Source organism: Arachis stenosperma, chromosome 1 (assembly GCF_014773155.1).
Source record: "Arachis stenosperma cultivar V10309 chromosome 1, arast.V10309.gnm1.PFL2, whole genome shotgun sequence".
Classification (NCBI taxonomy): domain Eukaryota; kingdom Viridiplantae; phylum Streptophyta; class Magnoliopsida; order Fabales; family Fabaceae; genus Arachis; species Arachis stenosperma.
The window spans coordinates 120743668-120765253 of record NC_080377.1 but is presented as its reverse complement, the minus strand read 5'-3'; the positions used below and the strand labels follow the sequence as shown (position 1 = coordinate 120765253).

At 41.5% G+C, this 21586-nt stretch overlaps 1 protein-coding gene across 1 annotated transcript; it reads right to left on the bottom strand.

The window, feature by feature from the left end:
* Nucleotides 1-20035: 20035 nt before the first annotated feature.
* LOC130932867 (uncharacterized) lies at nucleotides 20036-21250 on the bottom strand. The gene has a single exon (XM_057862319.1). It carries the CDS (start codon nucleotides 21248-21250, stop codon nucleotides 20036-20038), a length of 1215 nt encoding a protein of 404 aa, XP_057718302.1.
* Between the last annotated feature and the right edge of the window lie 336 nt (nucleotides 21251-21586).

Here is a 21586-nt window from a genome sequence, read left to right as displayed (position 1 = left end):
ATGTCACAGTATAGAGATTCCTTGAAATGTCAGAGGAAAAGAGAAATAGAAAGAAGAAGGAGAAGAAGAATTCGAACTTTACTTAGATAAGGTTCGAATTGTGCATTTAGAAGGAGTGGTACTCCATAAATAGAAGGATGTGGGAAGGAGGGAAGAGAATTTTCGAAAATTCATTAAAATATTTTGAAAACATTTTTGAAAAACATTAATTGATTTTCGAAAATCAAAGTGGAAAAGAAATCAAGTGATTTTTGAAAAAGATTTTGAAATTAGAAATTAAAAAGATTTGATTGAAAACTAATTTGAAAAAGATGTGGTTAAAAAGATTTAATTGAAAAGTTATGGTTTTAAAAAGATGTGATTGAGAAGATATGATTTGAAAACAATTTTAAAAGATATGATTTGAAAACACTTTGAAAAGATATGATTTTAAAAATTAATGACTTGCCTAACAAGAAAAGATATGATTCAAACATAAAACCTTCCTCAACAGAAAAGGCAACAATTTTTGAGATGTTCAATCAAATCATTAATTGTTAGTAAGTATCTTTTAAAAAGGAAAGAAATTGATTTTGAAAACATTTGATTGAAAAGATTTGATTTGAAAAAGATTTGATTTTGAAAAACTAAGAAAATTGATTTGAAAACAAAATCTTCCCCCTAGCGCCATCCTGGCGTTAAACGCCCAGAATGGTATACATTCTGGCGTTTAACGCCCAAAATGCTACCTCTTTGGGCGTTAAACGCCCAACCAGGTGCCCTGGCTGGCGTTTAAACGCCAGTCTGCCTTCTTCACTGGGCATTTTTGAATGCTCAGCTTTTTCTGTGTAATTCCTCTGCAGTATGTTCTGAATCTTCAATTCTTTGTATCATTGACTTGAAAAGACACAAATTAAAAAATATTTTTTGGATTTTTAATAATCAAAATGCAAAATGAATCAAATAACAATGCATGCAAGACACCAAACTTAGCAGTTTGTATACTACTGACACTAACAATATGAGAATGCATATGAGACACACAAAATACTTCAAGTCAATAGAATTCAAAGATCAAAACAAAGAAATATATGCATGGATTCGAAAATTATAACAAAAACATGCATTTGACACCAAACTTAGGATGAGACACTAAACTTATGCAAGAAACATCAAATATTTTGGTCTTTTTGGTTTTGTAAATTTTTTGTGTTTTTCAAAATTAAGTAGGAAAAGGTATCAAAATTCTTAATGAGAATTCCAGGAATCAGTGCAATGCTAGTCTAAGACTCCGGTCCAGGAATTAGACATGGCTTCACAGCCAGCCAAGCTTTCAAAGAAAGCTTCGGTCCAAAACACTAGACATGACCAAAGGTCAGCCAAATCTTAGCAGATCACTGCTCCAAGAGCAAAATTGATGAGAATCAACAAGCTCTTGTGGTGATAAGTTGAAACCTCGGTCCAATCAGATTAGACATGGCTTCTCAGCCAGCCAGATTTCAACAAATCATCATGAAACTCTAGAATTCATCTTCAAGAATTTCGAAAAAAATAATACCTAATCTAAGCAACAAGATGAACCGTCAGTTGTCCAGCCTAAACAATCCCGGGCAATAACACCAAGAACTTGATGTTGTTGCCGGATCTTGGCACTGATGTTACCAAAAGCTTGCTCAAAACTTGAACAATCCCCGGCAACGGCGCCAAAAACTTGGTGCGCGAAATTGTGAACAATACTTTTCACAACTCAAATAATCCCCGGTAATGGCTCCAAGAACTTGGTGGCTCAATACCATGGCATTACACAACTTCGCACAACTAACCAGCAAGTGCACTGGGTCGTCCAAGTAATAAACCTTACGTGAGTAAGGGTCGATCCCACGGAGATTGTTAGTATTGAAGCAAGCTATGGTCATCTTGTAAATCTTAGTCAGGCAAACTCAGATGTATATGGTGATGAACGAAAATAACATAAAAGATAAGGATAGAGATACTTATGTAATTCATTGGTGTAAGAGCTTCAGACAAGTGTATGAAGATGCCTTCCCTTCCGTCTCTCTGCTTTCCTAATGTCTTCATCCAGCCCTTCTTACTCCTTTCCATGGCAAGCTCGTGTAAGGTTTCACTGTTGTCAGCAGCTACCTCCCATCCGCGCAGTGAAAGCTAATGCACACACTCTGTCACAGTGCTGCCAATCACCGGTTTGGTTCCCTCCCCTACCGGAATAGAATAACTCTTTTGCGTCTGTCACTAACGCCCAGTAGGTTACAGGTTTGAAGCACGTCACAGTCATTCAATCATTGAATCCTACTCAGAATACCACAGACAAGGTTAGACCTTCCGTATTCTCTTGAATGCTGCCATCAGGTCCTGCCTATACCACGAAGATTCCGAAGAATCCAAGAGATATTCACTAAGCCTCAGATGCTTGTAGAACAAGAATGGTTGTCAGTCACCTTGTTCATGGGTGAGAATGGTGATGGGCGTCAATCATCACCTTCATCATGTTGAAGAACAAGTGATATCTTGGATAAAGAACAAGCGGAATTGAATGGAAGAACAATAGTAATTGCATTAATACTCGAGGTACAGCAGAGCTCCACACCTTAATCTATGGTGTGTAGAAACTCCACCGTTGAAAATACATAAGCATAAGGTCTAGGCATGGCCGAATGGCCAGCCTCCCAATGATCTAAGATAGCATAAAACTCAAAGATAGCTACCAAGATGTCCGAAGATGATCAAAGGATCAAAAACAATCCAAAGATGAAAATACAATAGTAAAAGGTCCTACTTATAGAAAACTAGTAGCCTAGGGTGTACAATGGTGAGTAAATGACATAAAAATCCACTTCCGGGCCCACTTGGTGTGTGCTTGGGCTGAACAATGAAGCATTTTTCGTGTAGAGACTCTTCTTGGCGTTTAAAGAGGTTCGGTAGGCGGTGGCGATGGGATCGCATGGAGGTTAGGCTGGCGAAGGCTTTGGGACAGGGTGCCATGTTAGTTAGAAATTCCTTAGGTTAGAATACCTTGTTTACGGTTTAAGTTAATTATTTGTTTTTAAGTTTGAATATTCTATATTGATGTGAAGTTCTGGGATTGCCTCTGGCGCCCCGAAATCTTATATCTTACATTACTGGGCACTGTTACCATACTGAGAACCTCCGATTCTCATACCATATTCTGTTGTTGTTTTTCAAATGCAGGTCGTAACCCACCTCGGTGAGTTACGTGATGGTGACAAAGCGGAAGATATATATCCCATTTTGGAGTCATTTTGGATATTTTGTTTAGTACTCTCACTTTTGTATTTATATTGGCCTTAGAAACTTACTTTGAGAGAGATATATTGTATACTGTTTTAACTTTTAAAACTCTGTACGTCTGTATATAACTAGTCGGACTAAACTTAGCAGGCTAAGGCTAGTATCTTATGATTATTATACTCTTATATCTATATATGCCTTATCTTGTATATATACCTTGTAACTTTATGCGTTTAGCTTCGTGTGAACGTTAAGCACTTTTGAAACTCTATTTTTTTAGCTTATTTCTTCATCGGGTTTCTAGAATTACTATTTTTTTATATATATAGATTATTGTATAAGCCTTAGAACTGTTGTGACCTTTAATTATCCTTTGCTTTACGGCATGAGGTAAGACTTAGGGTAATTAGGGTATTACAATCAGCCTACTCAGAATCACCCAAAGGCAAGACGAATCCATAAGAAAATACCTCGACAAGTTTAACGATGAGAACCTAACGGTCGATGGACTCACGAACTCGGTCACCAGTCTTTGTCTGACCAATGGCCTCGTGAATGAAGACTTTCGAAAGCATCTCACCACTAAGCCAGTCTGGACCATGCACGAAATTCAAAGTGTCGCGAGAGAATACATAAACGACGAAGAGGTAAGCCAAGTCGTGGCCACCAACAAACAACAGCACGGTAACACGATACCCCGTAGTAACCCACCACCGAAAGATACCCCGAAAGAACACCCCAAACGTGCTAATCCCAACTAACTACGTAGGGTAGGAATGTTCATGAACTACACCCTCTACCTACTCCCATCATAGAAATTTACCACCAAATAGCGGAGTGAGGCATCCTTCCAAAGGCATGAAAACTGAAGGAATGGACAAGCGGTAACAAGAGCCTATAATGCGATTACCACCAAGGATACGGACATAAAATCCAAGATTGTTTCAACCTAAAAGATGCCCTTGAACAAGCCATCTAAGACGAAAAATTCTCCAAGTTCGCCAAAATCATTCGAGAATCTAGGAGAACTGAAAGAGAAAGATCACCATAACACGATCACATTTTTTCACTATGACTGCTAACATGGCATCTCGGCAGAAGATGTCCCATTTATCATCTCGGTAAAAGTTAGAACCGAACTTGTGAAAAGAATATTGGTCGACACCGGAGGTGATTCCAACATCCTTTTCAAAGGAGCCTTCGACAAGCTGGGTCTCCGAAATGAAAATATGCAAACTGGTGCACGAAATTGCAATCAAACTTTTGTAATCCCGCAAAGACTTGGCCTAGGGTAAGGAGAATAAGTGACTATAAGATGTAGCCACAAAACAAGGCTCAAAGCTCACTAGCTTGTGTTCTTAACTCAAAATCCATGTTCCAAAATACAATTCTTCAAGCAAGTTTGACATCAAAATATTCAAAATTGGCAATGCCACGGTTGCCCCAAAGTATTAGTTTCCTAAGAGAGAGTTTCATTGTTCCAACCAAGTAAACTTATCATGCAAATGATGTCAAAGAACACCTAATCATGCAACCTATCAACCTATCCTAACTACAAAGGAGTTCAAAGAACGAAAATTTATTCAGGTGTTACCTACGGAGCTTGGTCAGCCGACCTCCCCACACTTAAAACTTAGCACGGTCCTCCGTGCTATAGGTGATGCGCAATGGGTGGCTGAGTCCCGAGTGTCCCTCATCTCCATTGTCATCGCTATTTCCGCTTGAAGTGGCAGTGGATGTGGAGATATCTGGTTCCTCCATAGGTGGGGTGACAATACTTAGAAGTTTCTTCACGTGAGCATATCGGCGTTGGTTACGCCTCTCATAACGGTCCAACTTCTTGTGAAGGTCTTCAAGGCGTTGGGTGGCTGATTTTTGTGGTGTGGATGATGTAGTGGTGTTGGGAGTTGGTGTGGGTAGTCCAATGTCCTTGGTGAATTCCGGAGGCTTGAGGCACCTCTTGGTTGGAATAACATCGCCCTCGACCGAAATTGAGGTCCTCCTATCCTTAGCCTCTCGGTGGACGCCGGCTGTTGCTACTAATTCGGTTACCATAGCGGGGAATGGTAGATTTCCCTTGGCATGAATGTGCCCCATGGATTGGCGAATGGCATGCGAAATGTCGACCGGTTTCTCGGTTAAGATGCACCATATCAATAAGGCAAGCTCGGCAGTAATGGATGACCCATGGGTGCTCGGGAGCACGTAGTGAGCTAGAATTTGAGCCCATGCCGTGGCTTCTTGAGTGAGGTAACGTGCATCCAAACCTTTTGGTCTTTGCTTTATGGTCCCCCGAATCCAACATGCGTCGGGTAAAGCAATTACGCGGAGGTCCGCGCTCCAATCGAAGTCACGGTCGTCGCATGCTGTCAAGACTTCTTGATAGGCATCGTATCCATCCGCTAATGGCCCAATCCCAAGGACTCCTCGGATGGTTTCCACTGTGACTGACACTTGCTTCCGGCGCACAAATATTGATGTGAGAAGGGGTGAGTGGTAGTTGGAGTAGAATTCCACCACCCATGATAAATTGGCCTCCTTTGGTTGCCTCAAGAGGAACTTCCATTGCCTCTGGTCAATGTGTGGCATCACTATCGGAGTGAGGTGGGCCGGTAGGACTAGAAGAGGCTCTGGGTGATAATTCCTTTCAATCATCCTTGAGTAAATGAGTTCGCAGTAGCGGTTAGGGAACTTGTTTGAATCCTTTGGAGGGTTGTCCTTCTCTAGAACATCAACAGGGCCCTTAGCCTTCTTTAGGAGTGGCTTGGCCGTTAGTTCTTGGCGCGCTCTATTGGAAGCTGGCTTCTTCGGGGCTTTCCCTTTGTTCTTTTTGATGACCATTGGTGCGCGAAATTGTGAACAATACTTTTTCACAACTCAAATAATCCCCGGTAATGGCTCCAAGAACTTGGTGGCTCAATACCATGGCATTACACAACTTCGCACAACTAACCAGCAAGTGCACTGGGTCGTCCAAGTAATAAACCTTACGTGAGTAAGGGTCGATCCCACGGAGATTGTTAGTATTGAAGCAAGCTATGGTCATCTTGTAAATCTTAGTCAGGCAAACTCAGATGTATATGGTGATGAACGAAAATAACATGAAAGATAAGGATAGAGATACTTATGTATATCATTGGTGTAAGAGCTTCGGACAAGTGTATGAAGATGCCTTCCCTTCCGTCTCTCTGCTTTCCTAATGCCTTCATCCAATCCTTTCTTACTCCTTTCCATGGCAAGCTCGTGTAAGGTTTCACTGTTGTCAGCAGCTACCTCCCATCCGCGCAGTGAAAGCTAATGCACACACTCTGTCACAGTGCTGCCAATCACCGGTTTGGTTCCCTCCCCTACCGGAATAGAATAACTCTTTTGCGTCTGTCACTAACGCCCAGTAGGTTACAGGTTTGAAGCACGTCACAGTCATTCAATCATTGAATCCTACTCAGAATACCACAGACAAGGTTTAGACCTTCCGGATTCTCTTGAATGCCGCCATCAGGTCCTGCCTATACCACGAAGATTCCGAAGAATCCAAGAGATATTCACTAAGCCTCGGATGCTTGTAGAATAAGAATGGTTGTCAGTCACCTTGTTCATGGGTGAGAATGGTGATGGGCGTCAATCATCACCTTCATCATGTTGAAGAACAAGTGATATCTTGGATAAAGAACAAGCGGAATTGAATGGAAGAACAATAGTAATTGCATTAATACTCGAGGTACAGCAGAGCTCCACACCTTAATCTATGGTGTGTAGAAACTCCACCGTTGAAAATACATAAGCATAAGGTCTAGGCATGGCCGAATGGCCAGCCTCCCAATGATCTAAGATAGCATAAAACTCAAAGATAGCTACCAAGATGTGTGAAGATGATCAAAGGATCAAAAACAATCCAAAGATGAAAATACAATAGTAAAAGGTCCTACTTATAGAAAACTAGTAGCCTAGGGTGTACAATGGTGAGTAAATGACATAAAAATCCACTTCCGGGCCCACTTGGTGTGTGCTTGGGCTGAGCAATGAAGCATTTTTCGTGTAGAGACTCTTCTTGGCGTTTAACTCCAGCTTTTATGCCAGTTTGGGCGTTTAACTCCCAATTAGGTGCCAGTTCCGGCGTTTAACGCTGGGAATTCTGAGGGTGACTTTGAACGCCGGTTTGGGCCATCAAATCTTGGGCAAAGTATGAACTATTATATATTGCTGGAAAGCCCAGGATGTCTACTTTCCAACGCCATTGAGAGCGCGCCAATTGGGCTTCTGTAGCTCCAGAAAATCCACTTCGAGTGCAGGGAGGTCAGAATCCAACAGCATCTGCAGTCCTTTTCAGTCTCTGAATCAGATTTTTGCTCAGGTCCCTCAATTTCAGCCAGAAAATACCTGAAATCACAGAAAAACACACAAACTCATAGTAAAGTCCAGAAAAGTGAATTTTAATTAAAAACTAATAAAAATATAATAAAAACTAAACTAAAACTACTAAAAACATACTAAAAACAATGCCAAAAAGCATACAAATTATCTGCTCATCAACCATCCTATGATAGTAAAGAAAGGAGATAACATCAAACCCAAAGAAGCGTAATTGAATGCGATTATGCAAATGAAAAATTGTGCCGTAAGAATATGGGTATCCTTATTACATGACAGCTGCAACATGTAACTAAGATAACATGTGAAGAGCAAGGCAAATCATTGGCATGTGGTATAGGGGTGGTTTAAGCATGCAAGGAAAAGGCATGAGAAGCATATACCCTCAAATACCAAAGTGGAAAGCAATTTATGAAAAGGTGAGTAGTTGGATTGGATAATGTGGGGATGCACCCAAAAGTGACTAGTTAAGAGGCAATTAGTCAAAATGAGCTCAAAACTCATGTAAGCCTTTCCTCAAACACTTGGCGTGCATCCTTTTTGTAGTATGAAATAGATGAGGGAGAAAGCTATGTAACATTCCACAAACCAATATTAATCACTACAATGCACAGTGGTTGTAAGAAAATCATGCAACACATCTCATCTACCAATTCAAAAGAAGTTAGAACCCAAATGCCTATGAAGAGTTAATTGGAAAAAGAGCAAAAACACCCCAAAGAAGTAACTAAAAGAGGGAGGAGAAAAAGAAAGAGACTACCTAAAAGAAAATGAAATTAACTGACTAAGAAGCAAAAAGAGAGAAGTAGAGCAAGAGGGAAGCCTAGTATAGTACCTTGAGAGAGATGGAAAAGGGTATGGGAGAAGAAGTTGTAGAGTGGAATGATGGAGGATGGAGGGGGCAATGTAGGGGCCACCGGAGGTGGGTGGTCACCGGAGGTGATGGTAGGAGGTGGTTGATTGAAAGGAGAAATGGTAGTAGGTAAATGGTTAGTAGAGGAGGTAAGAAGAAAAAGGGAGAAGAAGAATGAGGGGAGCAAGTATGCTCCCCCATTATGTTTACGTCAGTCACCCACGCCTACGCGCACGGTGCGCACTCGCGCAAGGAAGCGGGGTGGGGTGATGGCGCGCGCGCGCACATTGCGCGCACGCGCCCATGTGCTTGTGCTGGTAGCACAAGGGTGGCTTAGAGGTGGCACAACTTTCTGGAAGAAGTACCAGAAGTTGGCTGCAGGGCTGTTGACGCGCGCGCGCACGGTGCGCGCACGCGGCAATGCGGTTATGCCTCAGGCATGAGATGGGCCTGGGGTTGGCCTAACTCTCTGTGGAGTGGCCTAGAGGTTGGTGCAGGACAAGGGACGCGTGCGCGGCATGGGCGCGGGCGCGCACCTCGTTTTGTGAGCATATGGACGCGCTGACGCCTAGTGTGCGTACGCGGCAGAGGTGGCGGGCTGGTGGCTTAGTGCAGGCGCGAGAGCGGCCTAACTCTTTGGAATATGTACCAGGAGTGCACAGGGGTGATCGGCGTGCGCGCGCCAGGTGTGCTAGCGCGTCGATCTGTGGATATGTCAAAGAGCGCGTACGCGCCATGTGCGCGCACGCGTGATTGGCCTGTGCCTCAGGCATGGTGCTAGCGTAGTGTGGGCGCAACTCTCTGGAAAATGTATGGAGGGGTACTTTTTGCAATCCACGCGTCCGCGCACGCCGCGCGTCCGCGTGGATGGTCGAAAAATGCTTCATGGGCGCATATGCGCCAGGTGCGCACACGCGCGGAAGGGTGCCTTTTTCAAAGTTTGCATGTTTTCGCACCACTTTCAGCATTTTAACCCTCCAAACAGCCACTTTAAGCACTATAGAAGCATGTTTAGACATGATAAAGTACCAAATGTACTCAACAAATGAAACAAAATTTGAAATGAAACCTAGCTACAACTACATCAATTACCTAGCTACCAAACATGAAGTCAAGTGTTAAGCAAGTATCAATCAAAGAAGAATTCAATGGCTATGTACAAATGGTAGATCTTACCATGGTGGGGTGTCTCCCACCTAGCACTTTTGTTTACCGTCCTTAAGTTGGACTTCCACTAGCTCAAAGTTCTTGTTCAAGAGGTGCATCCCTCAAGAGGAACACTTCAAATTCCTTGGAGTTCTTTCTTTGCTCACCATGGTACAATTTGAGACGGTGCCCATTTACCTTGAAAATGTCCGGACTTGATGGGTGGCGCAAGTGGTAGACCCCATAAGGTTCTACTTTCTCTACTTGGTAGGGTCCATCCCATCTTGATCTAAGCTTTCCGGGTAATAATCTCAACCTTGAGTTGTAAAGGAGGACTAGTTCACTGGGTCTAAATTCCCTTCTCCTAATGTTCTTGTCATGAATGGCTTTCATCTTTTCCTTGTAGAGTCTAGAATTGTCATAGGCTTCTAATCTTAAGCATTCCAATTCCGCCAATTGAAGCTTTCTCTCTACTCCGGCTCCACCCAAACTCATATTGCATTCCTTTATGGCCCAATAAGCTTTGTGTTTGATTTCTACCGGTAGGTGGCATGCTTTACCATATACAAGTCTAAAAGGGCTCATGCCAATGGGTGTTTTGTAATCCATTCGATATGCCCAAAGTGCATCGGAGAGTTTAGTGCTCCAATCCTTCCTATTCGGCTTCACAATCCTTTCCAACACATGTTTGATTTCCCGGTTAGAAACCTCAGCTTGGCCGTTTGTCTGAGGGTGGTAGGCCGTGGCGACTTTGTGTATGATGCCATACTTTCTCATGAGGCCGTCCATTTTTTTGTTGCAAAAGTGGGATCCTTGGTCACTTATGATTGCTCTTGGGGAGCCAAAGCGACAAATGATATTGTTCCTCACAAAAGAATAAACAACATGAGCATCATCCGTTCGGGTGGGGATTGCCTCCACCCATTTTGACACATAATCGACGGCTAACAAGGTGTAGAGAAAGCCATTGGAATTTGGAAATGGTCCCATGAAGTTGATTCCCCATACATCAAAGATTTCACAAAAAAGCATATTTTGTTGGGGGATTTCGTCCTTCTTAGAAATATTTCCAAACCGAATGCATTGGGGACAAGATTTGCAATAGAGGGAAGAATCTTTGAGAAGGGTTGGCCACCAAAATCTGCAATCAATGACCTTTCTTGCCGTTCTTTGGGGGCCGTAGTGGCCACCCCATTCGGAAGAATGGCAAGCGTCCAAGATTGCTTGGAATTCGGTTTGAGGTACGCACCGTTGCACTATTTGGTCCGCTCTACACCTCCACAAATAGTGATCATCCCAAACATAGTATTTGGATTCGCTTTTTAGCTTATCCTTTTGATGTTTGTTGAGATTGGGAGGGAAGGTGCGTGAAACCAAGTAGTTTGCTATTGGGGCATACCAAGGAATTACTTCCGAGATTGCGTGCAAACCATCTAGAGGAAAGGAGTCATTGATAGGAGTGGTGTCGCCTTTTGTGTGTTCGAGGCGACTTAGATGGTCTGCCACTATGTTTTGGGAACCACTCCTATCCTTGATCTCCAAGTCAAATTCTTGTAATAAAAGCACCCAACGAATTAATCTCCGAGTACACTACTACCTTGGAACCAAGAAGATAGGCTCGGAACTTGTCCAAAGCAAAAACGATGGCTAGGAGTTCCTTTTCGGTAGTAGTGTAGTTGGATTGGGCTCCGTCTAGTGTTTTGGAAGCATAAGCTATGACATAGGGAATCTTACCCTCGCGTTGTGCTAACGCGGCTCCTATCGCATAATTCGAGGCATCGCACATGATTTCAAATGGTTGAGTCCAATTCGGTCCTCGCACAATAGGAGCTTGTGTCAATGCTACTTTAAGTTTGTCATATGCTTCCATACATTCCTTGCTCAGTTCAAATTCAGTGTCCTTTTGTAGTAGTCGAGAGAGAGGTAAGGCCACCTTGCTAAAGTCTTTGATGAATCTCCGGTAGAATCCTGCATGTCCAAGAAAAGAGAGGGGTAAGGTAAACTAGATATGACATTTATTTTTGTCGGATCTACGGAGATGCCTTCTTTTGAGACTATGTGTCCCAAAACAATGCCTTGTTTGACCATGAAATGACATTTTTCAAAATTTAAGACAAGGTTTGTTTTGTTGCATCTCTCCAAGACTTTTTCAAGGTTACCTAAGCAATGATCAAACGAATCACCGTACACACTAAAGTCGTCCATGAAAACTTCCATACATTATTCTAGAAAGTCCGCAAATAAGCTCATCATGCATCTTTGAAACGTTGCCGGTGCGTTGCATAGGCCAAATGGCATACGCTTGTAAGCATACGTTCCAAAGGGGCAAGTGAATGTGGTTTTTTCTTGATCCTCTAGAGCGATGTGTATTTGGAAGTATCCGGAGTAACCATTAAGAAAGCAATAATATGATTTACCGGCTAGTCGATCAAGCATTTGATCAATGAACGGTAGTGGGAAGTGATATTTTCTTGTGGCCGCATTCAACCTTCGGTAGTCTATGCATACTCTCCAAGAATTTTGCACTCTTGTTGCTATAAGTTCACCGCTTTCATTTTTGATTGTGGTCACCCCAGATTTCTTTGGCACCACTTGGACCGGGCTTACTCACTCACTATCCGAGATAGGATAGATGATGTCCGCTTCAAGAAGCCGAGTGACCTCTTTTTTCACAACCTCAAGAATGGTTGGATTAAGTCTCCTTTGAGGTTGTCGGACCGGTCTTGCTCATTCTTCAAAAAATATGCGATGCTCGCATACTTGGGGGCTTATTCCCACTAGATCCGCCAAACTCCACCCGATTGCCCTTTTATTTTTCCTCAATACATCTAGCAACTTTTCTTCTTGTTGAAGGGTTAGCTCTTTTGCAATTATCACGGGGAGCTTTTGGGCTTCATCAAGATATGAGTACCTTAGGTGGGGTGGTAGTGGCTTCAATTCCATCTTTTTGTCATTCTTTGAAGTTTGAGTTTCCGGATGGTTTGTATGGTGTGTGATGTTTAACTTACTTGGATCTTCATTTGCTTCCTCAATCATGTACTTCTCATCTAACTTTGCAAGGTGCACTTCGGCAACCATGTTGTCAATTGGGTCACACCGGAATAGAGAGTGATTCTCCGGTGGATGCTTCATTGCTTCTTCTAGGCTAAAACTTACGACTCTCCCATCTATTTCAAATGAGTAGGTTCCCGAGTAGGCATCTAGCTTAAATCTAGAAGTTCTCAAAAATGGTCTTCCAAGTAGGATGGATGATGCTCTCTCGGTTTCGCTTGATGGCATTTCAAGGACATAGAAGTCAATCGGAAACACCAACCCTTTGATATTCACCAATACATCTTCCGCAACACCCGTCACGGTTATTATGCTTTTATCCGCTAGGACAAATCTTGCCGTCGACCTTTTTAGTGGTGGCAACTTCAATACCCGGTAGACGGAGAGAGGCATGATGCTAACACATGCTCCGAGGTCACACATACAATCTATGAATTGAACTCCATTGACAATGCAAGTGACCATACAAGGGCCGGATCATCACACTTCTCGGGCAATGCTCCCATTAAAGCGGAAATAGAACTCCCCAATGGGATGGTTTCCAATTCAAGAATTCTATCCTTGTTCATGCATAGATCTTTAAGGAATTTTGCATATCTAGGAACTTGATGGATAGCATCAAAGAGGGGGATAGTTACCTCAACTTTCTTAAACATTTCTACCATTTTGGGGTCGAGTTCTATGCGCTTCCTAGCTTTCTTTGCAAGTGTTGGAAATGGGAGTGGTTGAGCAATTTCTTCTTCTAAGGTTCTCTTGGTCTTGGGGGTCTCCTTTGTTGGTTGGGCTTTGATGAGCGGATAATTTATACGCTTTTTGGCATTGTTTTTATATAGTTTTTAGTAAGTTTGAGCTACTTTTAGGGATGTTTTCCTTAGTTTTTATGTTAAATTCACATTTCTGGACTTTACTATGAGTTTGTGTGTTTTTCTGTGATTTCAGGTAAATTCTGACTGAAATTGAGGGATTTGAGCAAAACTCTGAAAAAGGGCTGACAAAAGGACTGCTGATGCTGTTGGATTCTGACCTCCCTGCACTCGAAATGGATTTTCTGGAGCTACAGACCTCCAATTGGCACGCTCTCAACGGCGTTGGAAAGTAGACATCCAGGGCTTTCCAGCAATATATAATAGTCCATGCTTTATTCGAAGAATGACGACGTAACTTGGCGTTAAACGCCAAGTTCATGCTGCTGTCTGGAGTAAAACGCCAGAAAAACGTCATGATTCGGAGTTAAACGCCCAAAACACGTCATAACCTGAAGTTTGACGCCAAGAAATGCCTCTACACGTGGATTGATCAAGCTCAGCCCAAACACACACCAAGTGGGCCCCGGAAGTGGATTTATGCATCAATTACTTACTCATGTAAACCCTAGGAGCTAGTTTATTATAAATAGGATGATTTACTAATGTATCAATCATCTTTTGATCTCAGTTTTGTTTTATTCTTCATCTTAGGAGATCATTGATCACGTTTAGGGGGCTGGCCATTCGGCCATGCCTGAACCTCTTGCTTATGTATTTTCAACGGTGGAGTTTCTGCACACCATAGATTAAGGGTGTGGAGCTCTGCTGTACCTCAAAGATTAATGAAGTTCTATTTTCTTTTATTCAATTCTCTATCTTATTCTTATTCCAAGATATTCATTCGTACTCAAGAACATGATGAATGTGATGAGCTAATAACTCTCATCATCATTCTCACTTATGAACGCGCGTGATTGACAACCACTTCCGTTCTACATGCAACAGAAGCTTGAATGTATATCTCTTAGATTCCCCAACAGAATCTTCGTGGTATAAGCAAGATAGATGGCGGCATTCATCTAGATCCGGAAAGTCCAACCTTGTCTGTGGTGTTCCGAGTAGGATCCTGGGAATCCGGAAAGTCTCACCTTGTCTGTGGTATTCCGAGTAGGATTCCGTTCATGAATGACTGTGACGTGCTTCAAACTTTAACCTGCTGGGCGTTAGTGACAAACGCAAAAGAGGGATTCTATTCCAGTAGGAGCGGGAACCAACCGGTGATTGGCCGTACTGTGACAGAGTGCGTGCATAGCTTTCACTGCGAGGATGGGATGTAGCTATCAACCATGGGTGATGCCTCCAGACTGGTTAGCTGTGCGAGTGACAGCCGTACAGGTTATTTCCCCGAGAGGAATGAAAGTAGCCACAGCTGATAGTGAACCCCTATACAAAGCTTGCCATGGAGAGGAGTAAGAAGGATTGGGTAGAAGGAATAGGAGAGCAGGCGTCCTAGAGCTCTACAGCACCTCCATTCCGCTTATCTGAAATTCCTACCAATGAATCTGCATAAGTATCTCTATCCCTTTTATTATTCCTTTTTATTTATTATTCCAATAATCACAATTCCCCTTTAATCTCCCTAACTGAGATTTACAAGGTGACCATAGCTTGCTTCATACCAACAATCTCTGTGGATTCGACCCTTACTCACGTAAGGTTATTACTTGGACGACCCAGTACACTTGCTGGTTAGTTGAACGGAGTTGTGAATTCCACCAGAGCCATAATTAGAACATTGATCACAAATGATACAAGAATTTGAATCACAATTTCGTCCACCAGGCTTCATCCTCAACTATGACTTGTGGTGTCTCCTCTTCCACTACCTCTTCTATATCTATTCTCTCCTCCTCTTGAGCGATTGTGATGGGATTTGAATCCTTTGCTCCCTTCTCTTTTAATTGTGTTCCGGATCTTAGGGTGGTGACATTGATGCCCCCCTTAGGATTGGGTTGAGGTTGAGAGGGAATGACGCTTTGGATTGGGGGTTGAGGAGTGGGATTTGATGGTGTGTCCATTCGTGCAAGAAGAGCTTATAGTGTAGAGGTGAGGCCGGTGAGAATGGAAGCAAGTGTGTTTTGTAGTTCCTTTTGGCCTTGGATGATGGTCCGGAGTGTTTCATCTTGGTTGGAGGGGGCGGTTGCATATGTGAGTTGAGGAGTTTGTGATTGGTTGGGTGATGGTCTTTGATGTGGTGGTTGGTATGTTTGGTAGTTTCTTTGTGGGTTTTGTTGGTTGTATGGTTGATTTTGTTGGTTAAATGGTGGATTTTGTTGGTTGAATGGTGGCCGGTTTTGTGAGAAATTTTGTGAGTTGTTGTTCCATCTTTGACCTCCTCCATTGTTGTTGTTGTCCTTATTCCCTTGTTGATGATTGTCTCTCCAATTTTGATTGTGATACCCACTCCCTTGATTGTAGCTTCCTCCTTGATAAGGGTGCCCTTGGGTAGGATTACCGCCTTGGTAGCATCCTTGATTTGGGCGGTCATAGAAATTATGGGTACCCTCCAAAGTGTTGTCTTCTTGAAGGCTTGGGCACTCATCCGTGTTGTAACGACCCAATTTCTTGTACGTCATGATCATACTAGAAACTGAGCGCTACCAACTTGTCTTCCTAATTATTATCTATTATTTATCATATGAGCCTGATTCGTTGTTAAAAGCGTAGTTAATTTGCGAGGTACTTTTTTTTTGAAAACATTTAGATTAATAAACAGAATCATTCATAAGCAATTCACAAATAATAATAGATAAAACAGTTATAAACAACCACACATAACAACATCTCAAGCAGTTGATAACATTTCGTGATCCAGCTTTATTAGAACATAGACTGTTAGTTAAAACACCCCTAGATATAGCTAAATAATAACTATATACATATATATACATACAACATCCTAGGCCCTGACCTGTTCAAGAAGTACCTAAGCTGGTGCCCAGGCTAGCCTAGACTCTATACTCACCTAGTCCCTCTAACCTACTAAAGCGAGGGAAAATACGTTCTAGGTCTTCTAAACTCAAGTCAGGTGGAACATCATCAAAAGGTGGAAGGTCGTATACTACTCCTTTGCACGATCATATGACATCAAAGAGCATCTCTCAAGTACTTCATCGAGTGGCCACATAACAGCAACATCGTACGAAGGAGTTAGGCTAAAGTTTGTAGATAAGCGGGGTGCAGACGTTGGCTGGCCTCACCGTATATACATATGAACAGAGAACGAAATTCACCCTAGACTCAGAAGACTACCTAGAGCGGAATCCTCTTTACGAACAGTCATCAGCGAACTACGGAAGGGTACTCATGCTTCCATCTAGAGGGGGAAGGAGAGAGAAGGGGTAAGAACTGTGGAGTTCTTAGTAGGATCGGGGTTATTAGTTATGTTCATTAATTCTATGTTGTTTGGCCGATGAATAACAGAATATAGATGAGCAGTAAACAGAAGATAGATAAATTAAAAAAAATAGAGACAACAGAAAGCAGGACACAAACAAAAGAATACAAGAAAATACAACACAAATACAAAGAATAGAATACAAATAAACAAAGCATACATTTACTCAACAATCATAACAGAGGAAATGCACAACCAAGTATGATGCATGTCTGTCCTATGCAGGTCATGAGCTCACGTGTCGGTTTACACCCTGCATCCCGACATTACCTAGGAACAAGTCCCAGATATGGCTTCCCTTTGTGTCCTTAGTGCATATGTGTCGGTGGTAAGAATACCACTCCTTCGTGACTACCGGCAGTCGGCACAAAGCCCGACCCCATAATATACGCACAAGGGGAAACAGTGATCCTCAGTTCGTGGGCGTCCCCGAGATCAATTCACAACAATAAAACAGAGATCTTCAGTTCGTGGGTTATTCCCCGAGATCATTACACAATAACATAGTGATCTTCAGTTCGTGGGTTATACCCGAGATCAACATACAACGATTCATGGGTTATTCCCGTAATCAATGATTATCAGTCCGTGGGTTTTTCCCGCTTATAAAACAAATAACAATTTATGGGTTTTCCCGAGATCAATGATCATTCAGTTCGTGGGTACTTCCCGAATTCAACCAATTATCAGTTCATGGGTGTCCCCCGTAGTTAAACAACTAACAGTTCGTGGGGTATTCCCGCCTTTTATCGTTTTTCGTTATCCTTTCTCAACCTCAACAAATCCACAAATCAATCTTCATTTCCTCTTTCCCTTTGAATCCTTAACACATATTCCTAAACCTTTCTTAACTTTCTTTTTATCTCTTTACTCTGCTTTAATTACTCTGTTTTCTGTATCTCTTTATTTTTCTCTGATTACTATTTTCTTTATATATATGTTACTCTTCTTCTCTTTATCTCTTTCCTCAACTCTGATTATTCTGTTCTCTGTGTTTCCCTACTCTGCTCTGATTTTCTCTGCTTAACATATATAGTTGAAGCTTATGTAAATTTCGGTATGAATAGTTAGCCTGTCCCAAGTATAGGTTTATTAAGTCTATACTGAAACAGTTTAACTTTTCATATAATACCTAACCCTAGTCGCAACTCAAGTACTATCTAAGTTGCCCTAATTCGTTCACTAATCTCTGTCTGTTTTCTGTCATTAAAACTTTACAGACTTTTTCTTTGACTTTTATCTTTTCTTCAACCTTTATCTTTTCTTTATCTTTTCCTCACTAACATGTTATTACCACTCCCTAAGTGTTTTATGAAGGTAATTATGAGATTCTGCACTTAAAGTTGTCTTTCTAAAGCTTTTACAGAAAACTGCCTTTTTCGCATTATTTTATTATTTTTATTAAAATATTATTTTTAATTAAATATTATTATTTAATATTTTATTATTATTTATTATTTTATCATTAATTTTCGAAATTAACTTTACTTTAACCTTTAACCTTTAAAATTCACTTTTTACCCCAGTAACTTTTAATATTTCTACTTTAACCACCCTAACATTTAGAAATTACCAAATAACCCCTTAAACACCAAAATAATTACTTCCTTGCCCTTTCTAAGATCTAAAAGGTGTTCTTAAATGTTCTTCACCACACTCAAAGTGTTCTTCATGTTCTTCATATATTCTTCAAATTCTTTCTCTGTTTTTACCCGTTTTTCAATCTTTTCAGCAACTGATTTTTACCAAAATTCATAATAAATTCCTAGCCACTAAAACCCCATCTTTTCCACATGATTTAAACACAAATTTAACTTCAATTTAGGGCCTAGGGTTCGTTTTTCCAGCAGCCACAAGAACACACATTCATAGCTTGAATTTCATCAAATTTCATCAAAATTTCACCAAATTTTCACCAAGAATCATTCATATATGCAACCAATTTTTAGCACAGCCAAATAATACAACATTCACACATCTCAAACACAAATAATCAAGATTAATTTCGTGACACCCTACCTTGATTTGCTGCTCCAAATCCGGTTACTCTTTGAAGTGTTCTTAAAGCACTTTTTCCTCCTAAAACACATCAAGAACAACTTTAAATCCAAAAACTCCCAACTGACCAAATCTCACTCAGCATGTTAGGAAGGTATTTCTCACCTTAGAGTTGCTGGAATTTAACGTTACTTGGCTCTCAAGTCAAGTTAAGCATGATTCCTAAGGAAGAACATCAAGAAAACACATGTTTTGCATGGTTTTCCTTGAAAACCGAATTGAAGAGGGAGGGAGACAGCCATCTCACCTTATTTCCAGCCTTGATAAGTCACATGGTTATGTAGAGGAAGAAGAGAGGATCATTTTGGTGAAATCGGAGTTTTGATTTGAGTTTTAGTTCAGAAGAAATCAAGTTTTGAAGATTTATGAACCAAGAACTTTCTCTCCTTTTTCTCTTGGTGATTTTCGGCCACAATGAGCAAATGAGGCAGACTTTGGGGTTTTGGGGGTGTAGGGTGAGTTGTGATTGGTTGGCTTGGAGGTGGATTAAAATAATATTAAAATATCTCAGGTGTATAACAACTAAAACTAGGTGTATCGGAACACTCGTAAAAATATCTCTAAAAATTATTTTCTGAGCTACTAGCATAAATGACACTAGTAACATATTTATTATGAGAATAAAACATGTATGATGAGGCCTTAGCATTGCTAAAGTCATCAGAGAGTGCTGGTGCTAAGCTGCACCAGTAAACCGTAAACCCGGTTAAACCGATTTTCTGTTTTTAACAAAAACAGACCAGGTAACCTTATAATATCATTCAAGAAGCTTCTAATACTCATATAATGATGATATTACCCTATTATCTCTCTTCTCTCATGACTCGAGTCCGGTTCCTCAAACTGAGACTATTTACGAAAAACCGGATCAAAACTCTTAACCGATACGGTTCAAAAGCTATGTTCTTCGTGACTGCGTTATCGAGCTTGACTCGGAAAAGGTTCTAGCTTAAAGATGACATAATGAAATTGAGGATTGAGATACTTGATGATATATCAAAGGTTCTCCTTTTACCGATCCTCCGGAGTTCTCCGTATCTTTAGAAAAGATCTCACGTACTCGAAAATTAGGGTTGTTACATTCTACTCTCCTAAAAGAAAATGTTGCCCTCAAAATTTGAGGCGTAGGTAAAAAGTTGCAATGATATCTGACTTAAGCAAATTCTTAGCATAGAACTTACCTCGAGCGATAGATCCAAACTTTATAGTGTTGCCAACAGACTCATCTACCATTCTTTTCCGACAGTCTCTTGCCCGATGTCCTTCCTTATTACAATAGTAACATAAACCTGTTCTAACCCGGCAAAGCCTACTACCATGGTTCTTTCCACAAGTTGGGCATATTACACCATTCTGAGCTTGGTGAGGTTGACTCTCATGTCCTTGTCGAATGTCACGGTTATTGTCACTACCATTATTGCAAGTTAGAAGGCTGACAGCTCGGTGGTTTCCATTCCAATGCTGGAATTGACCAATGGCTTTAAAGTTGCGACCTTGAGGGGCTAAATTCTGAACAAAGTCTCTTTGTAAATCCTCCCTACGACTTGCTCGAGCTATTGCCAACTTCTTTGAACATTCTTCCACTAGTTTACTTTTATTCACTAGTTCAGCAAAATTTCGTATCTCTAGCGGAACAACAGAATTCATCAGTTCTTCTCGGAGTCCTCCTTCAAACTTTAAACACTTCCATTCCTCAAAGTCTGCTGGGTTCCCTTGACAAATCTTGGAGAAACGACACAAGTCATCGAATTTACGGGCATACTCAGCAATAGTCATATCCCCTTGTTTCAGCTGCATAAGCTCCATCTCCTTAGCATCACGTGCTGCTCTCGGGAAATACTTCTTATAAAATTCATCCCTAAAGGTATCCCAAGGAATGTCATTTTCATTCTGTTGCAGTAGTCGCTGTATCCCCTGCCAACAATGCTCCGCTTCTCCTTCCAGCATATAAGTAGCAAACTCCACGTGTTGGCCTTCCGGAACATGTTGCGCTCGCAGTGATCGTTCGATACCTCGAAACCAGTTGTCAGCATCGGTCGCAACGAGTGTACCTTTAAACTTAGGCGGGTTAACCTTTAGAAAGGTCGCAAGGGTCATAGGTCTTTCAGGATGCCCTAAGTTGTTCTCATCATTCCTACTATCTTCCCCATGCTCATTCTCATTCCTGTTTCTCACTCCAAGACGGTCAACAGCCCTAGCCGCTGCAACTGCAGCCTCACGCACTGCCTCAGCTACAGCGTTAATAGTAGTCATAAACGTTTCCTGTTCTCTCTCTCGGTTATCACTTGGGGTTCCTTCTCGCACACTCCGTCTCTGTGGTCTCATTGTAGTCCTGTTCACACCAAACAATCGTTATTAAGGTGATCAGTCTCAATACCTCAAGTTAAGTGTGAACATTCCCAAAATAAAAACACAGAAACGATCATGCAACACATATCATTGAGATATCCTATAAGCATGAGACACATAGCAGAGTATGCAATGAAGCATAGTCAGTCCACTCCCCAGGCTCTACTGGAAACGAACTGCTCTGATACCAAATTGTAATGACCCAATTTCTTGTACGTCATGATCATACTAGAAATTGAGCGCTACCAACTTGTCTTCCTAATTATTATCTATTATTTATCATATGAGCCTGATTCGTTGTTAAAAGCGTAG

Bases quoted from the DNA above. Each gene is read 5' to 3' on its own strand.
- LOC130932867 (XM_057862319.1), bottom strand. From the start codon at position 21,250: ATGAGACCACAGAGACGGAGTGTGCGAGAAGGAACCCCAAGTGATAAC.